The sequence below is a fragment of the Hippopotamus amphibius genome, chromosome 10, assembly GCF_030028045.1.
Source record: "Hippopotamus amphibius kiboko isolate mHipAmp2 chromosome 10, mHipAmp2.hap2, whole genome shotgun sequence".
Taxonomy (NCBI): domain Eukaryota; kingdom Metazoa; phylum Chordata; class Mammalia; order Artiodactyla; family Hippopotamidae; genus Hippopotamus; species Hippopotamus amphibius.
In genome coordinates this window covers 19,886,917-19,912,135 of record NC_080195.1, presented here as the reverse complement: position 1 = coordinate 19,912,135, position 25,219 = coordinate 19,886,917, and the positions used below count along the sequence as shown (strand labels likewise).

At 34.5% G+C, this 25,219-nt stretch overlaps 1 protein-coding gene across 2 annotated transcripts in view; it reads right to left on the bottom strand.

Annotated features, from left to right (window-relative positions):
- The window catches only part of SGCZ (sarcoglycan zeta), a 988,084-nt gene that overhangs the window by 159,197 nt on the left and 803,668 nt on the right, over nt 1–25,219 (bottom strand). For both annotated transcript variants that reach the window (XM_057697937.1, XM_057697938.1), the window contains one exon: nt 3,840–3,941. In XM_057697937.1, the coding sequence (XP_057553920.1) occupies nt 3,840–3,941 (102 nt within the window). The remainder of the gene's footprint in view (nt 1–3,839; nt 3,942–25,219) is intronic.

Here is a 25,219-nt window from a genome sequence, read left to right as displayed (position 1 = left end):
GAGTGTAGATTTTGGAATGACTTGTGTGCATGCATGTGTGTGTTTCAACTTGAATGAAGACATTACAGTAAAATAATAAACTTTATCAGTATTAAACATCTGAATGTGAAATAATGATAAGAGTGATAATAATTAAAAGATTATAGAAGCTTGCAGGTATCTATTTGTGATTGGTTTGCATGGGAGAAAGAAACCTGCACAGAGGAGATTTGCCAATGTAGCTGAAGGACACGGGGTCAGGAGATTATCATGTTGTGTAACCAGGAAAGAGGTCTGCTGAACTTGCCTGGCCCCAAGGCTTTGTGTCTGAACTCTATAAAGAATTGAACACAGGAGGTGAAAAACTGATTGTAACCAAGAATCCAGTTAGTGTTACAGCTTTGTAGCCAAGTGAAATGACTGGAACTGAAGGGAGGGTAGAATCTTGCTCACAGCTCTGCTAACACAGGAATCCTAAAAAATGCAAACTTCTTTGTTTTGCTGTGGAGTTACTGGAATTGGAATTATCTGGTAGCCATTCCCCTGACCCAATTATCAATCTGTCATGCAGGATGTTGGGATGGAGGGCAGTGGTGAGGTACCACCTTAACTGAGGATCCTTAAACAGAAAAAAAAAAAAAAATAAGAGAGGTGTTCAGCTAATATCAGATGAAGCTGAATAATACTTAAGATAGCCCTAGAGAACTCATGATGCAATCTTTTTTTTTCTTGTAAGAATCAGTGAAATATAGATAATCTAACCACCTTAGTACTCTGAATTCATGAAACCTTGAGAAACATTTTAATTACATTAAAAAACTGGTGATTACAAGTCCTAATTTCCTGATATTTCAAATATTTAACCTAATATTAGACCACATGCATGACTCATTCAGAATGTTATAGTATATCTAAGGTCAAATTCCAAGTTCTTCGAATATTTCGTACCTAAAGAAAACTGTATATTTAACTTCTGAAGTATTCAGTGAGTACCTACTCTCTGAAAATAATGTTAATTTTGAAGATGCATTGAGTTCTAAGATATTTTAAACACAGAATATGTTTTTCTGTGTGCTGATATGATCGACCACTTAAAAAGGTTTTTGTTTTGTTTTGTTTTGTTCTGTTTTTTTAAAGCATGAATAAGAGAGTAAACTACATTGGATAATAACAGAACTTCAAATATCTATAGAAATTCGTGTGGGGACAGCACCAGTTAGCTTGTAGGGGAGAAATGGCCCGTGGTTTATTACGTTAGGACGCTAGGCGCATGTGTCTGTGGGCAACTGCACTTTCTGACCAACAGAAATGTATTACCTTTTCATGTTTAGGATTAAATACCCATGCAACCAGAAAATAATTTTAAATAAGAAAATTCTTTATTTCAGAGTGGAATACTGGCTAAATATAAAGAAGGCAATCCACTGGTATTAGTGCGGGAAAACACACACACATACACACACACACACAAGCACACACATAAATCAAAGTTGCAGGGAAAAAAATCTGCACAAATCAAAACTGTTATACACTACTATTTTTCTCAGCTTAACAGAATCTTTATAAGTACCTTTGAATGTAAGAGTTTCTTCTCTTACCTACAAGAATTGTGACATTTTATCATAAAAACATTTGAATACATGAAAATGTGTAGAAAGATTGAACTGTATAGTGGAATCAAAAAAAAATGTAAAACCTCATTTCTACTAGTATTACCCAATTTTTTGTGTTCTTTTTTAACCTAATTAAATATTTTGATAAGTTTCTACCAAACTCACTTTACTAATGAGAAAACTAAGGCTCAGTAACATTGCGGCTGGCTTTTTAAAACAGTGAATGAACTTTATGGCAGAGTAAAAACAACTGCATGCATTTCAAAAGATATATATTTTTTCTCTTTATTTTACATATTTTTTGTGGCATATGGTTAGAGACATTTTCAAGGAGTAAATGAATCTCCTTCTTTTTCTGTTCTCAAACCAGATCTCCTGTCTGACTGCTGATGGAACATGCTCCCACCTGCCTGGGCTGTATCATGCTTTGCAGTCACTGAGAGGCAAATGATAATGAGAGAAGCTACAGGACTGGGGATATGAAAGGGAGCATATAGATCTCAGTCAATACAGTGGGTTTTAGAAATGCTTGTGAACTTTCCCAGGGATAAAGGTTAGAAAGCCCATCTGCCATCACACTTTAATGCTATAACATCAGTGAATTCTTTCTTATTTGGTCCATAGATAGAATGAACATACATTCCAGTTTCTCAGGAGAATCCTCCTTTACACCTGTTGCTATACTCTCAAAAGTGTTCCTACTATGAAGGTAAATTCCATGACCCTCCTGCTGGCAGAGGGCTTCACAATCCTTCTCTAAACTGTACTTCCAGGAAGCTGCTCCAAACTGGTCTAAAATGGCTTCGAAGATTATTATTATTATTTTTTTGCTGTCCCCGGACTTATTAATAGGACACATTTTCAAAGAAGTTCCTGCCTGTGATGACTATCACCTTCTTCCTATGCTAAGTACTATTTTTATTTCCATGTATGAGTCTTCATTTCTACAAATATGAAACTGTTCAGTAGTGCCAAACACAAGAAGGAATCAAAATAACTGAGTGGTGATGACTTCAGACCAAAGGGAAGATGCTAATATGTGTAAAGTGTGCTATTTTTTCAGTTTTCCTAACAAATAAAAAAAACACAAGACTTTTTGTTTTAAGTTTAATTAGTTTTGGTTGTTTCATCATGTAAGGTCAGGTGTTCATAAATGTGTCTATCGTGTGTTTTATTCTCTGACCAAAATCCAGAAAGTAATCTTAACAAAAAATTTCCAGTACCCAGAGTAGCAGTCAATATAGTATATTAAGCAGCTCTGCAGGTTCACACATAACAAAATAAAATTTAAACTTAATATGATTATCCTAATTAGAATTTTTATGAAAAAGAATCCTTTGTTCTGTGTTCACTTTGATATTTAAGGCAAAAATAGCCTTGAGGCAAATTATAAAATTTTGGCTTACTGTGCAACTCATTTTCTAATATATTGATAATATCAAAACATTATTCTAGTCTAAAATAGACTTTCACATTTATGAAAGAAGGTTAATAATCTTTCCACAGTTTATATAACAATCTTTCTAATTACTGTTTTACTAAATTTATTTCCACATACACACATATATCCCAGGGGAAAGCCTATTACATTTGAAAGAGTCTAGTGAGATTTTGATGTACCCAAGATACTACTTCTGAGAAATAACACACTTAAGCCAAAATGAACAATGTCTAAGGTATAATGGTTTGATTTTTAGCATGCTGCTCCTGATAAAACACACACAGCACACACACACACACACACACACATTTGAAAGAATAAATATTCTTACTGGTATTAAATAACGTACATCCAGAAATAAATTTAATTTCTATACTAAGACTTTTTGTCACCTCCTTTAGAAAATGCACATCCATTAATGCTGAAAAGATGTATAAAATATTGAATTAAAATTATTTATTTAAGTCAAGTTTCTTGCAAAAATTAATGAAAATGTTAAGTGCCCCTTTTGGAATTAATATAACTGGATTTTTAATGTCCACTGAAAACAGAGGGGCATATTTTATAGACTAACAAAAGCAATACCGCAGTTTAATTAGAAATGGCTCTCTAATTTGTCATTTTTAAACTAATCTTCTCCATTGGTTTTTTCAATTGTTTCATTGTTTTGATTTCTTCAAATAAGTCTTTAGCTTAAAGTAACTAAATGCATACTGAAGAGATAAGGGGTTTCTGTCCTCCTATTTCAAGCTAAAACATAACCTCTAAATTATCTTTTACAGTAAGCCAAAGCCAGTATCACATACCTTTCGGGAATGAATTTCTTTCACATACAATGGAAGTAGAAACTCAGATATACCTTCAAGTCGGATTCCCTTCTTGGTGACTCTCAGATTTCCCATACCATCCTACAAGCAATGAAATATAGTTCACTTTTAGGTTAATTAGAGAATGAATAACTGGCCATAATTTTCTTAGGCCTAAGTTGAGAAAACAGTAAGCTCAAATCAGTGATGATTTAAGGAAAATGAGAGGCTGAATCTACTTAATGAATGATTGCAGCAGTTTGCATGCATATAGTGGGCTCTGTTTAAAATGAACAGGAAAAGAGGAGTATAAAGGACCTGGTTTCTTCTTTCCAGTTCTAACAGAGACTAGGACTCATCTGTGAATAAATCCTGTGCTTTCTTCATGCATCAACCCTTTTAACTATTTATTAGGTATAATGGTACTTGCTACCTGATTACTGAAAACAACTCTGTTTGCAGAGAGATCTAATAATATTTTTATATGACAGTTATACACATATTTCTACTATAATCAAATAGTCACATTTGTATGAGCAATTAATGATTGAGTAGTGGTAAGTAAGCATGATGACCATGTATTTTAACCATGGGTAAAGCATACATCCTTTTCTTTACAAAGTGATACTGTATGAGGAGGAAAAAACAGTACACAAATAATATTTGCAAGACAAAAAAATAAAAATAGTAAGAACAGAGTACTAATGGGAATTAAAGGAGATTTCACATCTCACTGGAGAGTAAACCATTTCTCATGGAAGAGACTGACAGGATAAAGGCCTTAAGAATATGGAGGTTCAACAGGAGATGCCCCTAGAGGGAGGAACAAAATGACCCTTCTGGTCATGATTAGGAAATAGCATGCCATCCAATCTGGCTAATGGAATATTGTGAGCAAAAACAGTCAACAGTATGTTTTGAGGCCAGAGAAAGGAAAGCCATGAATGCAAACTAAGGAGTCTGTCTGTACAACAGCATCCAAGAGAAGGAATGTAAAAAGTTCTTGAACACTTTAAAATTAATCTCAGAGTACTATGTGGAGCTATCTGACAGAGTATCAGTAATAAAGCACAAGTTGGTAAGAGGTGTGAGAAGTGTGATGGAGGAGCAACCTTCAAGACCTGGTGGCTAAGTTTATCTGGAGATACTGAAAAGAGGGCCATTTATGATTGACCCATGATTTCACAACTATCACTATATAAGGACATGTAGTGATTTTTACAATTGGACTAGTAAAATTTGTAGGCTCAAAGGCAAAAATAAGTTCAGCTTTGAACTTTTCTAACTTTGGACTTTCTGGCTACTTCCAGTAGTATCACTGGAAAAATTCAGAATTTTATCCATCAAGCAACATACCTATTATAGAAAGCAGGCTGGGGAGTGACAGTTGCTGAAGTCTTGCTTGAATCTACCATAATGGATAAGCAAGTTCTGTGTGGAAAAAAAATGTATATAAAACTGAAGAGAGAATCTTAGATAATGACTAGGTCTGTAGGTTGGAAAGACATATTTTCTACTTTTGGGGAGTCTGGGATTAGTAGAAGAGGAAAGACAAGAGATTAAGATAGCCCAAGCTCTACCCTCTGCTCTGACCTCAAAAGAAAGCTAATGAAGCAGTACAACAATGAATAGAATTCTGAGTAAGAATTGAAGAACTTTTTCTTTAACTCAGACAAAGAAAAGGACTAAGAAGAGAGAGAAATATTTTGAAGTGGTGAGATCTCAGTCTTCCCATGAAAGGAGAAAATAACTGATTCTGGTTGAATTGAATTTGGGATGAGATGGAGGAATTCACTTCTTGAGCTTGAACTTCTTGTCAGCTTGAACTTAAAGCTGACACTGGAAATGCCTAATAGGGAATTGGCTAAGATTTTTTTAACAATAAGAAAATTTCAAGCATCACTGCAGACAAATTCTGATGAGAAAACAGGCTTACTTTTGTTTCTCTCAGACAGAGCTAGTTTATACCAGTTTTATAATATCCTCTCTCACTTACAAAACTGAAGTGTCTCTGATACAGACATTAGTTACAGGGTCACACATTCACTGGCTCCAATTAGTTTTGGAACATTATGCAACAGAAAAAGGCAGAATTAACAATGAGAGAGATTCAAAACTGAGAATTTACTAGACAGGAGTGGCAAAAAGTCATAGGAATGTGGTGTTCTAAAGTAATGAAAAAATGATGCCCCTCAAATGGCTATTATTTTTTTCTAGTTGGGTATACACATGACATGTAAAGCCAGAACAGCAGTGTTAGGCCGCAAAAATAGCACCGGGTAAAGAACAGCAACAGATGATAAATTAATAATCAAGTTCCATAGGAGTTAAAAAATACGAGAAATGCTAAGACAGCTTTATCAGAAACGGAAACTCAGATTTTGAGATTTTGAAGGTGAGAATATTTCCAGACATGATGCGGTCTAAAGAACACTTGAGCAGTGGCTGCAGAAGCAGACTGGAGGCAGAACTCTATTTCAGAAAGCCTGGAGTAGTAGTATATGTAAAGTGACCTGTGGCTTTAAAATACTGTTTTGTTCAGAGGGATTTTCTTGACTAAATCTCACACACTGACTGTCCATGTATATTCTCAAATGCCTGCCTGAAGGAAGTGTTCTGAAGTGCTCCCCAGGGAGTTGCTCTGCAAATGTTTAAGGCAACTGTTTGACTCTCTCAGGGCAATAGAAACAAATTCTATAATGACTGTAATTCCCAGTTCAATATTGGTCTTCAAAATGTTTTCATAAGATGGCTAAAAATAAAGGAACTAGATATCTAAAGTTAAGTGTGATATTACTGATATTACATATGCTATATGCATATTTAATTTTGGAAAAGTTTTGAATCTTAAGCTCAGTGTTTTCCTCTTACATTTTCTATATAACATATAATTTGGGTGCATATAGATATATTCCATTTAAATCAGATGAAATAGAATTCCCCTGTGTAAATGTCAAACCGTTACGATAGTTTTGTGTCGTGAATCTAACCTTGCTCCACTATGTTCATTAGTCCTTTTCCTGTAAGTTTCTCTACATTATCTACATGTAGTTATAAAATACATGAAGCTGTGTAATATATATAGTATATAATCCACCTGATGCTCACATTCATGCACCAAGTCCACCAATAAATTATGAGGTGATGAAATGATCTGGTTTCCCTTGTGTAGGAGCATTGCAAAGTGAATTTATTCCTACTGTCACGATAACTTCTTGATTCACTACATTCCTGGTCCCTTCAACATCTAAAGGGAGAAAATAATTTCTGGCTTTGCTGTTAAGAATGACGTTGCCAAAAGAGCAGAAAACAACAGAATCTAATGCACCTATAGCCCCATCCCCAACCTTGGCTCTGCCACCTTCATCCTGTATAAGCTTGAACAACTTAACCAATCATTTTGCACCTTATTTTGTCATCTGTAAAAGGAATAATAACAGAATATATGCTATGAGTCTTTTGCAAGGATGATATGAGGATGTAAAAAGCTTAAAATAATGCTTAACATGTAGAAGTACTCAAAAGTTTTAACCATTATTAACATTTTATTTAAAGTAATTGAAATTTTATCTCATTATTATAAAAATTCATATGGTTTATTTCCAAGGGATTATCTTTGAACTTTAGTAGACTCTACATTAAACTTTATCATCATTGTAGGTACAATGCTTTTATTCGTCAACTAATAATATCACAAATCATTCATCTACTTTTGATGGACAGTACAGTGTCATTTTAGCAGGGAATTTGTAGTAGGACAGCTTGGATTTGAAACATGACTAAATGTTGACTTTGTCATCTTCTTTATCTAAATCTAAATTTTGTATAAGCATCAGAAAATAATAGTTTTCCTCACAGGGATGCTGTAGTAATTTAACAAGATAATATGTAAATATCTTATTCCTGAGTCTGGCATATTCTTGATAATTATTCCCTTTATTTGTAATTTATTTACAATTAATACTTTGATAACAAATATAATCAACCTCTAATGAACACATGTTTTCTAATCAACCTCTCCCATTTTTCATTTCTTCCTTTCCATTTTCAAGGGCATTCATCTCTAACCTGGCAACTGCCTCCAAACTTATGCTACTAGGAGTGTAAACTTATATTGTTTACATTGTAATTTTATTGAATTACTCCTTACATCATCTCAGCCCTTGGATTATAGATTTATGCCCCTCCTTTTGAATATTTAATGTGCTTTCTAAACAATCCATTATGAATATTATCATTTTTGTGTTGAGGAATAATATCACAGAATAATCTCTCCTACTGTATCTTCATCTTCTTCTTTGGAATGATTTTCAAGACTCTTGGAGTGTCTCATATAATCCTCCGTTTTTCAGATTTTTTGCTTTTTTCTCACCATCATCCACCCTTACCTCCACTAAACTATAATGCTAGTATTTCTCGAAAAGCTGTTATGTCATTTAAATTTCTGTTTAAAAATTGAGTTATAAGTAGCATAAAATATTACATTAATTTCAGGTGTACAACATAATGATTCAATATTTTTATACATTATAAAATGATCACCATAATAAGACCAGTTATTATCCCATCCCCATGCAAAGTTGTTACAGTATTATTGATTATAATCCCTATGTCACATCCCAGGGACTTATTTATTTTATAATTTTAAGTTTATGGCTGCAGCACTGTTACAATACTCAAGATATGGAAGAAGCTAAGTGCCCATTGATAGGTGAATGGATAAAGAAATTGTGTCATATGCATACAATGGAATATTACTCAGCCATTTAAATTGCTTGATTCAAGTATATTATTTGTTTGAACTGATCTTCATTCCCATCTATCCTTAATACCCTTACCCATCATTCAAGGCTCAGCCAAAGGAAAACCATGACTGAGCCTTTAACATCTTAGAAATAATGTTTCTCTTTACCCTGTGTTTATAAAATGCTTTATGTATGTTATAAAATATATCACATTCTGCTTCTCATTTTAGTTTACTGTATACATTTTTTTAATCTTTTCTTAAGAAGTATATGATCTTATTAATCTAAGTATCTATCCATTATCTTTACTTAGTCCCTCTTCTAGCACAGTCCTTCTAATAGTGTTTTTTATTAAGTATGTGGTCATTAAATGCTTAATTATTTAACTGATTAGTAGAATTTAGATCGTTTCTTGATAAAAAAGAAAAAAAAATAAACAGATGTCCTTATAAAAATCATGCTATCACCATAATTCATAGGATGTGCCTTTAGAGACTGCAAAGCAATCTTTATTACAATTTTTCTGCACTGATTTTTTGGACAAAGGTAAAGATGCTTTGCTGAGAAATATTCTTTTTGAAATTTATTATGAGACTGACTAAAATAAATCATAGATATGAAGGTAAACAAAGAGAATACTGATAGCTTGTCATGTTGAATGTAAAATCCACAGTCATGACTTTGCAATGATCTGACCCTAGTTCACTCTGTCCTCACTCACACAAGGTTTCCTTTGATGGTGGCTGCTCTCAGAATTTGAATTATTCCTAAGGGGCAAATGTAATTGTCAAAGAAATGAGTATGTTGACATGGAATTGAGATAAGTTTTTAAAATTGATGTGGTCATTAAATAAAACAGAAAATCTGGTATATGATTAATTATTATTAAAAAAAAAAACTTTTCAAAGAAAGTTGAAGGAATCCAGTAGCCAGGAGATAATTACATATAAATTTTAGATGCTTTTTTCTGGTTAAGTTAAAATCAAAAATAAATTTTGCTTCTAAATTAGTAGCATCATATATTTCAAAAGAAACCAATTAGGAAGGAAGAAAAATACATATTTTTATGGTTTTGATTATGTAAAGCTATTCTTTCTATACTTCAATTTACAAGCGGAAATAAACTTTAAGGCAATTTAAGACAATTTGGAGCTTAGTATGATGGTTATTTGTGAGACCTTGGGAATTAAATATTTTAATAAAGAAACATGGCAAAATGGAAGTATTAGATTGTTAAAATACAATTACAAATGTCTTTTAAATGTCTTTCTGTTATTTAGTCTTTCCTGCACGCTAAAAGAATAAAAAATCCACTTAATTTCTAACTGCCAAAGAAGAGGAAATTCTCTTTAAAATATCTAAGCATTTTTTTCTTACCTGTTTTATGCTGATGTTATTTATAATTTATAATGAGCTGTTTTCCCACAAGCATAAGAGAAAGAACAAATAAAACATAAGTTGGTAGCCTGCTTTATGTGTGTTTTTACTATGTTGTTTGCTGTAAGCCTGTATTTTATTTTCATTTTAATTGGCCTTCCTTATTCCTGCCTATTATTAGAAAATAAGCTCTATAATAAAAAGGATTGATAGACAGGAATTTGACCTCTAATTCGCCTTGTATAGAAACATCTTTAGAGACTGTTGTTAATAACATAACTTTTGTCATCTGGAGCACGATTTATTCCTTTTTGTTCTTAGCCAATAATAGTTTTAAATTTCATAATTTATGCTTCACCAATTGTCAGAATTGTGAAAATGTTTAAATATGTCATATATTAAATAAGACAATAAATACTGCACTTTCTATTCGTATTTTGATGTTCTTTTAGCTATGTGAATGAGTTTTAAAAAAGCATAATAAAATAAAATGTAATTTGTCTTCAGGTTTTTCTCTACTTATAATACAATCCTCAACAAATATTTTCTTCTTTTTACAACAATCCACATATCACTAGTCTCATAGAACATATGTCACTGCTTAACAACAAAATCATCAGAGTGAATATATGCTGAAGCAAAATAAAACCCCAAACAAAAATATATTAATCTGACATGGCATATATGATCACAATTATCCAATTAATGGAGAAAAAAATGGATATGCTCAATAAACCCAATGAGACTATATATGAGGGATGAGCAATACATATTACATATATGTATATACACACACATACATACACACACACACATATAAACAGTTATTTAAAATATTGGAGAAATAGATCACAGCTATTCAATCCAATAAGAACATTTTGAACACATAAATACTTTTAATATTCTTGAAAAAAAGTTTTTTTACAGGAGTTTTTTGCAATTATTATCAGCGAAAAAAATTGGTGTGGCTCAGTCTAATACTTTAATCATATGATACAACCTTAAAGGTGCACGAAGCAGCAGCATTGTGCCACTTTAACATGAAGGAAGGGTTACGCTCTGAGGATGTGCAAGAGCAGAGCCTTGCTGATGAAGAGTGCTGTAGGAAAAGCATGCATGCTGTTAAAAACAAATCATGTTTCTCAGGGGTAAATACAGGCAGCTGCAAAGAACCTTAGGCATTTGACTTAAAAAAAAGTAAAGAATTAATAATAACACTATGTACCCTAAAGATTTTCATCTGTAAATGGATGACTGAAAAAAATCCATATTTTAATTTGTATAAGAAAATTATAAAGCTTAAAGCTTCACTATTAGTGTGTCTGTCTTTCCCAAACATGCCTAATAGTATATCAGAATTATAATCAGCCCAGTGGAAAAAGTTCAGTTTTCAAGTAAGTTTAGGAAACCACTGCACGATATATTGTACTGCACATGAGCATACTCAACTCTGAGAAGTCTGCAGGAGAGAAATACTTTACTTTGTCTAATACAAAATTCCCGAAACATTTGTCCAAAGGGACCCCTACTCACTCACCCTGGAATAGGTGGAATAATGTCCCTTTGAACACAATGTGTTCACCTATATTTTATAAACCTTGAAGGAAGTCCTATTTAAAAAGGAGGTGTTATGTTTAGCATGAAGGGTTAAAAACAGGTGATTAAAGAATTAAAAGCTACCATATCTCCACAGATATTTATTGAGAACCTATGTATAGTATCACTAAATTCTGTTTATAATTTGGCCTCCCAGCTATATTTAAAAACTGGTAAGTCTATGCTGAACGCTGCTGGGAATCTGGGCAGTTTCTGAGATATAACTTCTTGTCAATATGTAAGAGAGGCAATGTTGAGCACACGTCTGGTTTTTGCAGGTATATGTCAGTTACTCTAAGGATAATTTAGTTCCTAAAAGGAGAATCACTTCTTGCTTTGAACAAAGTCACATTTCTGGACCTGTAAATTAAAAATATGAACTTAGGGTATGGTAATTCTACATAAGTAGGCCTCATGGTAAGGTCTTGTCTAAGAATTCCTTCTAAATGTCCAAGACATCTTTAATTTCTACCTAAACTATGGAATTAATCCTAAAAGCTTAGTTCATAGAGCAATTTAGCAGATACTGAGCCAATGGTGTACTGTCACAAAAACTCTGTAAAACTGACATATTATTTCCTTCATTTTATTTAACACATACACACACACACACACACACACACACACACACACACACACACACACACTTAGGTGAGTTGTATGCAGCTAGTAAGTTAGCCCAAAGTTTAGTCCTCTCACTCTTAGTCAATCTAACGACTGTATGGATAGGAAATGTAAGTTAAATTTATTTTATTATGTAAATTCATTAGGAATATTCTAACTTTTTCATTATTATTTCCAAATTAATTTGTATCTCTTCTTTCTTAGATTGTTTGCCTTTTAATTTTTAAAAAAATTCCTTCTCTCACTGACTTCTTTTACCAGCACATATTTCTCTCTTGGCTTGCATCTGCATCATGGTATTCCGAAAACAAATTGTTTCTGGTAAGACAAAACTCTACTTTCAAATGATTATAAAGTTCACCTTGATAATGAAGCCCTCCTGAACAAATCATTGATATTTGTACAGTCATAGATAATTTTAAAGGAGTCTAAAAACAATATTTTCTATAAATAAAAAAGTCACTGTTTCACAGTCTTCCTATTAAATGCTTTGTAATTACCCTCATTCTATAAAACTAAATTGTGTGTATAATTAGAAGAGATGAGTTGCATAGGAAAGGTAGGTAAAATTAACTTATTTAATCCAAAATTATAGCTATCCTACTAGCCTGCAACTGAGGGAATATTAGGTGAATGTCAAGACTGGATGACTAGCAGGAAGAAGGCAGTTGCCCCAATGAACAAGTCATGATTTTTTGCTGAATTTTGGTCATGAGTCAATTTTTGACCCAGAATCCATTGACCTCTCTTGTCAAATTTTGACAGTAAAGGGACAAGTGCAGCTGCCTTAGCCTGAGATTCCTCAGAGATAAGGATGTTGGTTATGCCACCAGGTAAGCCACCAAGTCTAGCAAAACTGAGGTCTCACTTCAGTGAAGGATTTGCTCCACTTCCTGGGACTACCAATGGCAGAAAACCTCTAACTTCCAGTCTTATCAGGAAATATCTTATCTGCAAAGAGCCATCTTATCCAAAATCAGGTCCTGCAAACCTACCTGGGGTGGGTTTCATGACTGACTGATCAATGTTAGGATGTAAAGATCCGGCCACCATATGCCACTCTGGACAATTCTCAGAATTATTTCAGCTCCAGAGCTCCCTGTAGGTGAGTCAAGGCTGCCATTCCTCTGCATCACACTTTGACTTCTCTCTTCTCTCTGCTCTACCCTGCTGGCTTGATGTAATGTTATTATCTAGATTATTGAGGAATCTTTTAATCAAAATGCAACTAACTCCATGATACTTTTAAAACTAAAATTAACTTAAAAACCAAATTAAAACTTATGGCAAGGATAAGACTGATGCTAAAAATGAAAACCAATGATAATCTACATTAGAGAAATCAGTACATTAATATTTCTGCCAGTTAAGAAAAAAGTAGGTTAAGATGATATTCATATTGACAACTCAAATATATGATTCTTTTTTCCTTCCAGAGAGTGCTTTATTAAGATACCCTCATCTCCAGGAAAGCTCTTTCATCTTTAAAGCCTGTGCTGCAATCTTTCCTCTATGGTTATTCATTTACCACAGACTTTCTTAAAATATTTGTTTGTGAACAATGGTAATTCTTATAATGACTCAGCTTCAGACAAATAATATAGATCTGGGTTAGTTTCTATCTACATGGATGCCAGAGAAAGGACATTTCTTCTCCACCTGAACATTAAATCAAAATTTTGAAAATGGCTTCTTAGACTTGTGGACTTTCAAATTTTTAAGCATATATACATTTGGAAACTTTTAAGAGATAAAATATGATGTTTGGTAGGATATTGGTTTAGAAGTTATTGTAGGTAATGGCTTCACTATCGATCCTGTTTCTAGCTTTAGTACACAATGCAGAGTCATGGTAAATGCTTTGTTTTTCTTCCACACAATGAATCAGCTGTCATGTCCTATGAATATGTGGGAGGTAGGCTTGTGTAGTGTGTGTGTGTGTGTGTGTGTGTGTGTGTGTGTGCGTGCCCGCGTGTGCTTTGTGCGTGTGTGTTGGTATTTGGAGAAAATCGAGCATCCATCCCAGGAAAAGTGGATGAGTAAAATATATGGGCTATCATGCAGCCATGTGCAGCAAATAAGTAAATGTACTCCTAGCAACAGTACTCAGAAAATTCAAAAAGTAAGAAATAAAATAATGTTTATATAAATTAAAAATGATTGCATAACAGATAAAATCTATTTGTCACAACACACAAGATCACCAAAAAGGATACAATGACTGACTACAAAGAGAGGGCAAGTGCTGATAAAGGGAGTAAAAATGGAGATACAAACATAAGGAATGAAAGAATAAATAAATGTATAAACAATAAATAGAAATAGTAAGTGGGACTCCCTCTTGCAAGAGCACCAGAATTACAACTAACTGCTGAACAATCATCCACAGAAAGACACTGGAACTCACCAAAAAAGACATCCCACATTCAGAGACAAAGGAGACGCTGCAATGAGATGGTAGGAGTGGCGCAATCGCATTAAAATCAAGTTCCATAAATGCTGGGTGGGTGACTCACAGAATGGAGAACAGTTATACTGCAGAAGTCCACCCAATAAAGTGAGGGTCCTGAGCCCCACGTCAGGCTTCCCAACCTGGGAGTCCAGCAACAGGAGGAGGAATCCCCAGAGAATTAGACTTTAAAGCCAGCGGGATTTGATTGCAGGACCTCCACAGGACTGGCGGAAACAGAGACTTCACTCTTGAAGGGCACACAAAAAACTGTGCTCACCAGGACCCAGGGGGAAGAAGCAGCGACCCCACAGGAGACTGAACCAGATCTACCTGCTGGTGTTGGAGGGTTGCCTGTGTGTGTGGGGGCAGCTGTGGCTCACCGAGGAGACAGGGGCACTGGCAACAGGGGTTCTGGGAAGGGCTCATTGGCAGGAACCCTCCCAGAGTCTGCCATTAGCCCCACGAAAGAGCCTGTAAGCTCCAGTGCTAGGTAGCCTCAGACCAAACAACCAACAAGGTGGGAACACAGCCCCATCCATTGGCAGACAAGCAGATTAAAGTTTTATTGAGCTCCGCCCACCCAGCCCTACTCACCATCAGTCCCTCCCATCAGGAAGCGCGCACCAGCCTCCTAGATAGCTTCCTCCACAAGAGGGCAGACAGCAGTATCAAGCAGAATCAGCAGTATTTAGTCTTATGGAACTGAAAACCACAGCCACAGAAAGATAGAGAAAATGAAAAAGCAGAGGACTTTGTACCAGATGAAGGGACAGGATAAAACCACAGAAAAACAACTCAATGAAGAGGAGATAGGCACCATTCCAGTAAAAGATTGCAGAATAATGATGGTGAAGATGATCCAGGACTTTGAAAAAAAGACTGGATACAAAGATCAAAAAGTTTACCAAAGACCTAGAAGAATTAAAGAGCAAACAGAGATATGCAATACAATAACTGAAATGAAAAATACACTAGAAGGAACCAACAGCAGATTAACTGAGGCAGAAGGGTGAATAAGTGACCTGGAAGACAGAATGGTGATAACCACTGATGTGGAAAAGAATAAAGAGAAAAGAATGAAAAGAACTGAAGACAGCCTAAGAGACCTCTCAGACAACATTAAATGCACCAACATTCTCATTATAGGGGTCCCAGAAGGAGAAGAGAGAGAGAAAGGACCCGAGAAAATATTGGAAGAGATTATAGTTGAAAACTTCCCTAACATGGGAAAGGAAATAGCTACCCAAGTCCAGGAAGCGCAGAGAGTCCCAGGCAGGATAAACCCAAGGAGAAACACGCCAAGACATATACTGGTCAAACTGACAAAAATGAAAGGCAGAGAAAAGTTATTAAAAGCAACAAGGGAAAAAAATGACAAATAACATACAAGGGAACTCCCATAAGGTTAACAGCTGATTTCTCAGCAGAAACTCTGCAAGCCAGAAGGGAGTGGCATGATATATTTCAAGTGATGAAAGGGAAGAACCTACAACCAAGAATACTCTACCCAGAAAGGATCTCATTCAGATTCAATGGAGAAATCCAAAGCTTTACAGACAAGCAATAGCTAAGAGAATTCAGCACCACCAAATCAGCCCTACAACAAATGCTAAAGGAACTTCTCTAAGCGGGAAACATAAGAGAAGAAAAGGACCTACAAAAATAAAAAGAAAACAATTAAGAACATGGTAATGGGAACATACATGTCGACAATTACCTTGAATGTAAATGGACTAAATGCACCAACCAAAAGACATAGACTGGCTGACTGGATACAAAAACAGGACCCATATATATGCTGTCTATAAGAGACCTACTTCAGACCTAGGGACACATACAGATGGAAAGTGAGGGGATGGAGAAAGATACTGCATGCAAATGGAAATCAAAAGCAAGTTGGAGTAGTGCTACCCATATCAGATAAAATAGACTTTAAAATAAAAAATGTTAACAGATGATTGAACTTGGTGTACCCCCCAAGAATTAATAAATAAATAAATAAAATTAAAAAAAAAGAAGGAGCTTGTTTTAGTAATTAGAACACCGAAAGAATTACTGTAAATAAGTGGAGAATTGAAATTGCTTATGCCCTGCTTCTTATAGATGCCTTTAATAAAATTTAAGTGTGAAGTAAATAAAAAAAAAAGTTACAAGAGACAAGAAAGTACATTACATAAAGATCAAGGGATCCATCCAAGAAGAGGAGATAACAATTATAAACATATATGCACCCAATATAGGAGCACCTCAATACATAAGGCAAATGCTAACAACTATGAAAGAGGAAATGCAAGGCAGAAATAGAGACACAGATGTAGAGAACAAACATATGGGCACCAAGTGGGGAAAGCAGGGAGGGTTGGGGGGGAATGAATTGGGAGATTGGGATAGCAAATTGTACACTCTAAATATATGCTGTTTATTGTCTGTTAACTCCATCTCAATAAAAGTTCTTTAAAAAAAAGAGAAAGAAATAGTAAATGGGAGAGTTTGTATGGACCAATGATGTAATAATGACAATATTCCATAACTGATGCACATAATTATCTCAATCTTCTGCACCTGAATTTAAAAATAAAATCTGCTGCAGAATGGTCAGCTCTCTCTCCCTCTTTGTCTATCCTCACTGCTATAGTTTTAATTTAGTTTTTTTGTTCACTTTCTGCCTATACTATATTGATTTCCTAAATGCTCACATTATTATTAATGTATCCAGTTAAAATCCTTTTTCATATTGTTGATGTCCTTATCCTCTTATAAAGCAAATTTTATTTTATCAGTGTCCAAGCATAAACTTAACGTAAAAATGTCTTTCACATTCCAAACCATATTCTGGAAAATTATGATCTAATAACAACAACAGTTTATTGTTTCACAAACATTCCCATAATAAATCCTATTCCTTTTCTTTGTTTCCTTAACAGCTATTCTTTTATTCCACTACTTATTGCAATGCCTGATAAATCACGGTTTACTAGAAACTCTCTCCCTGTGTTCTGTCTTTACTAAGAGAAGGTATTATGTCTTCTGAGTTTGAAAAAATCTCTTGTGTTTTTTTCACTCCTATACTCACAATACTTTGACACTAGATGAGTGGGGTTTTCCACACATCAAGCATTCTCTAAGATACAAGGCAGGTGTCCTACAATTTAACCCAATTCTGACACTAGGTACCTGAACACAGACCCCACAGGTTAAGGTTTCAGACCCAAGAGATTACCCCTCCTCCCCATTTCAGATGCTACTTGCAAGTTCAGGTTTGTTACCTGTGATTCTGACCAACTGGCTATAAATCAGAGATTCCCATGGCCCCCTCCTCAGGTTTAATTAATTTGCCAGAGTAGCTCACAGAACTCAGGGGAACATTTTACTTACTAGATTACTGGCTTATTATAAAAGATACAACTCAGGAAGAGCCAGATGGAAGAGGTGTACAGGGCCAGGCATGTGGAAAGGGGCATGGTGCTTCCGTGCCCTCTCTAGGCACCACAGTCCCAGCACCTCCACGCGTTCACCAACCTAGAAGCTCTCCCACCTTTGTAATTTTGGAATTTTTATGGAGTCTTCATCATGTAAGCATGACCAGTCATTAACTCAATGTCTAGCCTCTCTTCTATTGTTTGGAGAGGGGCTGGGCTGAATGTTCCAAGCTTCTAAGCATAGGTTGGCCTTTCTGACGACCAGGCCCCATTCTGAATCTATCTAGGAGCCCAGGAAGAGTCCCTTCAGTGGAACAAAAGACATTCCTAACACCCAAGAAATTCACCATGAAATTCACCGAGAAACCAGGGTTGAAAACCAAATAGTAGGACACAGGATGCTCCTACTGCTCTTCTCAGGAAATCACAAGGGTTTTAGGAGCTCTGTGCCAGGAACCAGGAGCAGAGATCAATATACACAGTTGACCCTTGAACAACATCAGGGTTAGGGGCACAGACCTTCTTTCCAGTCAAAAATCCCCATATAAATTTATAATTGACCTTCCGTATCCACAGTTCCACATCTGCAGATTCAACCAACCTCGGATTGTGTAGCGCTGTAATACAGATTTACTGAAAAATATCCACTTATAAGTGGATCAGTTCAAATCTATGTCACTCAAGAGTCAACTGGATATTTTCTACTACACTTCTATCTTTATCTCTAGAATTTATCATAATGACAGTATATACAAGTAAGTCCTTTTAAACATCAATTGAGGTTAAAAATGCATTTTTATAACATTTAAGAGTAATCAGAGTGCCTATGGCAGAGTAGCTCATAGCAGACTAAACCACCCAATGAAAATATCTACAAAATGTTTAATAAAATAATAAAGGACTTCCTAGGTGGTGCAGTGGTTAAGAGTCCGCCTGCCAATGCAGAGGACATGGGTTCGAGCTCTGCTCTGGGAAGGTTCCACATGGTTCCACATACTGCGGAGCAGCTAAGCCCGTGCGCCACAACTATTGAGCCTGTGCTCTAGAGCCCGTGAGCCACAACTGTTGAGCCCATGTGCTGCAACTATTGAAGCCCATGCGCCTAGAGCCCGTGCTCAGCAACAAGAGAAGCCACTACAATGAGGAGCCCAAGTACCACAATGAAGAATAGCCCCCGCTTGCATCAACTAGAGAAAGCCTGTGTGCAGCAACGAAGACCCAATGCAGCCAATAAATAAATAAAATAGATAAAATAAAAAAAGGCAAACCCATTGTCTTTGAATGTAACACAACTTTTTGTTGTGGTGAAATATACATTATATGATATTTGCTATTTTAACTATTTCTAAATATATAGTTCAGTGGCATTAAGTACATTCACATTATTGTGCAATCATCAGCACTATACATCACAAATTTTCACCATCCCCAATCAAAGCTCTGTACTCATTAAATAATAACTTCCCAATACCCTCTCCCACAGCCCCAGGTAGCCACTATTCTACTTTATTTCTCTATAAATTTGACAACTCTAGGTGCTTAATGTAAGTATAATCATATAATATTTGTCCTTCTGTGTCTGGCTTATTTAACTTAGCATAATGTTTTCAAAATTCATCCTTGTTACAACAGTGTAGTGTGTGTCAGAATTTCCTTCCTTTTTTCAGTCTTAATATTTCATTGTACATATATGCCACAGTTTCTTTTTCCATTTATCTATGGGTGGACACTAAGGTTGCGTCCACATTTTGGCAATTATAAATATAAACATGCATGTACAAATGTCTCTTTGAGACACCGCTTTCAGTTCTTTTGGGTATACATTCAGAAGTGGATTTACTGGATCCAATAATAGATTATTTTATTTTTAAGGTTCTATATTTAATTTTCTGAGTTACAGTACACTGTTTTTCACAATGGCTGTACCATTTCACATTCTTATCATCTGTGCACAAGTGTTCCAATTTCTCTGCATTCTCACCAACATCTGTTATTTTGTTTTATTTTGCTTTCTGTTTTAATATCATAGCAATCCTAATCAGTGTGAAGAGAGGTAACATATTTCATTGTAGTTAGACTTGAAGGGCCAAGATGCTGAAAGAAAAGATACTTATAGCTTACCTTTTTGTTTATTTATTTTCCTTTCAAAGCACTTGCCAACTTAAACAGCTCAAGACAAGAGGTTGAAGTTAAAAAGCTAGAAGAGAATTGATAAGTGGAAGAGAGGCAGCAGTGCTGTCTGCAATCTCATGGTCCTGAGAGATAGAAATTAAATTCCAGGCTTGTCAAAGCAGCTAGATCATGAGGGACTAACATACCAGAGAAAGGGTAGGTAAAGAAAAGTGGAACTTGGACTCTGTGAAGGGTTTTCTTCAAGTCATTTGCTGGCTATTAGACTGCTCAGGGTGAGGTTAAAAGGCTGAACTAAAAACATCTGAGAATTTCATGGAAACTTTTAGCAGTTGTCTAATGCTGGAGAACAAAAATCACTAAGGGGATCCAGGTAAACACTGAAAAGTTCATTTGGGAACCATAGATGGTTATACTTTAGAGAGGTCATAAACTATAGTCAGAGGAGACTGAGACCATGTAAATCTTATTATCAAGTAATCTCCCACCTTGATTTTATTGAGTGAAAGGGCTTAGGGTAAATCCTTTCTAGACAAAGACAACATTATCTAGAGCCTCTATAATTTTTCAGACACCAAATCTAAAATTGACCCCAAATTGCCAATAACACCAAGAATTAGTACAGAAAGGAAAAAAAATAATCAATGCAAAATAATTGACTCGTATATTCAAGAAAATATATGATACGATAGAAAATGCTATCAAGGAAATCCACACAAAAAATCAAGCGGAAATTCTAAAACTGAAAAACTCAATAATTTACATTAAGAGCTTGATGGATGGGCAGGGCATTGGAAACAGCTGAAGAGAGAACCAATGAAGTGAAAAGAAGCCATTAGCAAATACGCATATTGAAGCAAAAGCAAAAAATGCAATGAAAGGAGCAAAAAAGAGCAAAACGAAAAAGTGGACGATGAGGAAAATAAGACATTTTAATTGAGAAATATGGATAATGAATTTGCCAAGCAAATATCCAGTAACAGATTCTTAGAAAGTCTATGAAACTCAATCAAGGGAAAATACAAATAAAGCCATACTAGGCACAGTATAGTAACTCTTCTGAAAATCAGAAAGAAAAAATAATCTTCAAATAAGTAATAGAAAAAGAAGATATTAACTACAAAGTAAGAACAATAAGACTGATAGTAGTTTACATAAGAGAAAAAATTTCTGAAGCAGCCTAGGCTAAGCTAATAGATATTCCGAAGTATAATAATACTGGCTTCAGTAGAAAAAAAAAAAAAATACAGCAAACTCAGGGACCCGGATTCTACACCAAACTCTACTCCTTTCTAGTGTGTGACTTTATCAAATCTTTCTGCATTTCAAGTTCTTTGACTTTATTAGGAAGTAGAAGTAGACAGTCTCCTAGGTCCTTCTTACTTTAACTTCCCAGGATCTGATTTTAGGGTCAGGCAGAACCGTACTGTTTTCTTCAAATGATAGTTTTATTCCCTTCCTCCTCTTTATCTCTTGCTATCAATACCATGACTTCATTTGACTTATATTTGTCTTTATTTGGCTTTTATTTGATTTCACTTGTATTAGCTAGCAAGGTTTCTTATTTGCTTAATGAAAACACTTCAAAAACATGCTTGGCCACTTAAAATAAACATATGTATGATTATACATTCCAGGTATATTTTTCTTATGTATATTAAGGTATCTGGGAAACCTCTTTTATCCTAAATATTGTTGAATAGTGACATAAAAATTCCACTATAGGAATAAGTAAACCTGAAAAGATTACATGCTGTATGATTCTAACTATATAAGAGGTAAAAGGCAAAATCATGGAGACAGTAAAGACATCAGTGGTTTCCAGGAATTCAGGAAAGAGAGGAATGAATGAACAGGTAGAGCAGGAGATTTTTAGGGCAGGGAAACTATTCTGTATGATACCATAAATGGTGGATACATATTATAAAGTTGTCAATAGAATGCACAGCACAAAGAGTGAAACAATGTAAACTATGAACTTTAGTTAATAATGGAACATTATTGGCTCATCAATTGTTACAAATGTATCACATTAATGCAAGATTTTAATAATGGGGAAACAGGTTGGCAGAGGGGGCATATGGAAATTCTGTACTTTGTGCTCACTCTTCCATAAACCTAAAATTACTCAAAAAATAAATCTAGTATTAAAAAGATCCACTCTAGTATTTTAATAACTTTGAGAATAAAAAACTTAAATAGATTACGGTATGTGTTCTAGACTTAATTTTTTCACTGATTTTGCATTCTTTGAGTTGGGTAGTCTAGTAAAATTCGGTGATTAAAAAACAGTGAAAAATAACTATATTTTGAGAGAAACAACTGATAAACTGAATTTCATTAAAATTAAAGTTTTATGCTCCATGAAAGACACTGTCAAGAGAATGAAAAGGCAGACTGAGACAAAATATTTCCAAAAGAAAATATTCGTAAAATATCTGATAAAGGACTATTATCCAAAATATACAAAGAACTCTTAAAACTCAACAATAAAAAAAAATTAAAAATGAGCCAAACACCTTAACAGGCACCAAAGAAGATATACAGATGGCAAATAAGCATACGAAAAGATGCTCCACATCATATATCATCAGGGAAATGCAAATTAAGCTTACACTGAGATATCACTACACATTTATAGAATGGTGGCATTCCAGAAGACTGACCACCAAACGCTGGTGAAGATGTAGAACAACAGGAGCTCTCATTCATGGCTGGTGGGAACGCAAGATACTACAGCCATTTTGGAAGACAGTTCAGCAGTGTCTTACAAAACTAAACCTAGCTTTATCATAAGATCCAGCAATCATATTCCTTGATACTTACCCAAAGGAGATTAAAATTTATTTCCACTGCAAAACCTGTACAATGATGTTTATAGCAGTTTATTCATAACTGCCAAAACTTGGAAGCAAAACTGTGGTACATCAAATGGCGTATTCTTCAGCAATAAAAAGAAATGAACTATCAAGTCATCAAAAGGCATGGGGGGACCTTAAATGTATATTACTAAGTGTAAGAAGCCAATCTGAAAAGGCTGCATACTGTATAATTCCAGTTACATGACATTCTGGAAAAGGCAAAGCTAAAAAGACAGTCAATCAGTGTTTGCAAAGGGTTGGGAGGGGGAGAAAATGAATAGGCAAAGCACAGAGGATTTTTAGGGCTGTGAAACTACTTTGTATGATTCTATAATGATGGATATATGTGACCATAAATTTTTCCAAGTCTATAAGAATGTACAACATTAAAAGTGGACCCTAATGTAAACTATGGCCTTTGGGTGATAATGATGTGTCAGTGCAGGTTCATCAATTGTAATGAATGTACCACTCTGGTTGGGGAAGTTGATAATGGGGGAGGTTATACATGTGTGGAGCAAGGCATATATGGGAAGTCTTGCTGTGAACATAAAAGTGGTCTAAAAAGTGAAGCCTATTAAAACAAAAGAAATACACAGAAATGAGAAATAAAGTTAGGGGATTAAGGAGACTGGTCAGATGAATACATCGACTATTTTAAGCCATACAGTTACATCATTTATTTTGCATAAAAATGTAAAAATAAGCATATATCAAGTTAGCACAAAGCACTATATAACTATACAACTAAAGGGAAATAAAATAAGCTAAGCTATTTTGAATTATAACGTAAGATTAATTAGAGTACACAAAAGATAAAAAGCTAAGCACACTTTAATATGTTTAGTAATTTTTGTGGGTAATGACCTAGAAAAAATAATGATCTTTTATCTTTCTCTGTGATATATACATGTGTCAGTGAGTATACCTATGTGTATTTTTTAAAGCTAAGAATAAAATTTAGGTTGTTTCCTTTATTTTTCTTACATTTTGTAAAATTCCAATCAAAATAAGTTGTTCAAGACAGAAGTTTTTGACAATATTTTGTAGATAAGTCTTCTCTTAGGTTTGTGTTCTTATTTTTTATAAAAAAAATGCTAATTCTAGCACCCGCTGAAGACTAATGCATCTGTCCTTAATCAGCCATAGAGACTATTAGCCCTACTTACTTGCCAGAGGCTGTAATTTCTTGTCAAAGTTCCCAGCTGACAGAGATTATATTGTTTTAAAGAATACAATATGAAAGAAAAACGACTCGTTTTTCTTAGACATCTACATTCTAGCATTGATAGAGTCTGGCAGCCGAAGGACTGCATGTTGCAATAATATGAGTGTAGCCACTGGCAGAATTCCTGCACTGAAGTGAACTTCAATGCAGTGTCTTGAATTTTATTGAAGATTTCTAAAATAACTAGCCACATGAATTCCACTTTTTAAAATTGCCATAAAACTTTTATTGCAGTACTTTTCTTTACATTACTCTGTTCTTCACATGAAAGTAATTCCTTAGGAATATAGTAAAAGGAAAAAATAATGTATTCCTTAGGAAACCATATGCTTCTTCTTTTCTCATATTTGTTATCACATTTTCCTCATCTTTTAGTTTATCATATTTAGACTTTATATTTAGCAATAAAAATTATCACAGTCTTTATATTTAATTTTTAATCCTACACATTTTACTTCCTGTTTTACTAATTCAATTATAGATGCTTTATAAAATAAGCTACTATAAATTCTTTTATAAAAGAGAAAATAATACACACACATATCTAACTGTCAGGATTAAAGTCCTTTTTATCAAATAGGTAGAGTATATTTCTAGATTAAATATCTACTATATGTTATATATGAAATTAACTTTGGGGAGTCACATGAAAGAACAGCAGTGAAATAGCTCATCGTCCTCTAGAGTGACGCTTAGGATACATTTTCACAAAATTTGTTTCGAAAATAATTTACTCTGGGGTGGATTCTGGAGGGGAAGACAAAAATAAAAATAAACCTAGGAATTTATTTATTTATAGAAATATGTGAATAATATTTAAAGTTTCTTTAAAATCCTTTGGTTCTAGATTCAACAATACTGTGTCATCTTGAACTACTATTGATGGATTTTTCATTCTGAAGTACGATAGTGAACTTTAGGATTAGTGAGATTCTGTTCATGTTACTA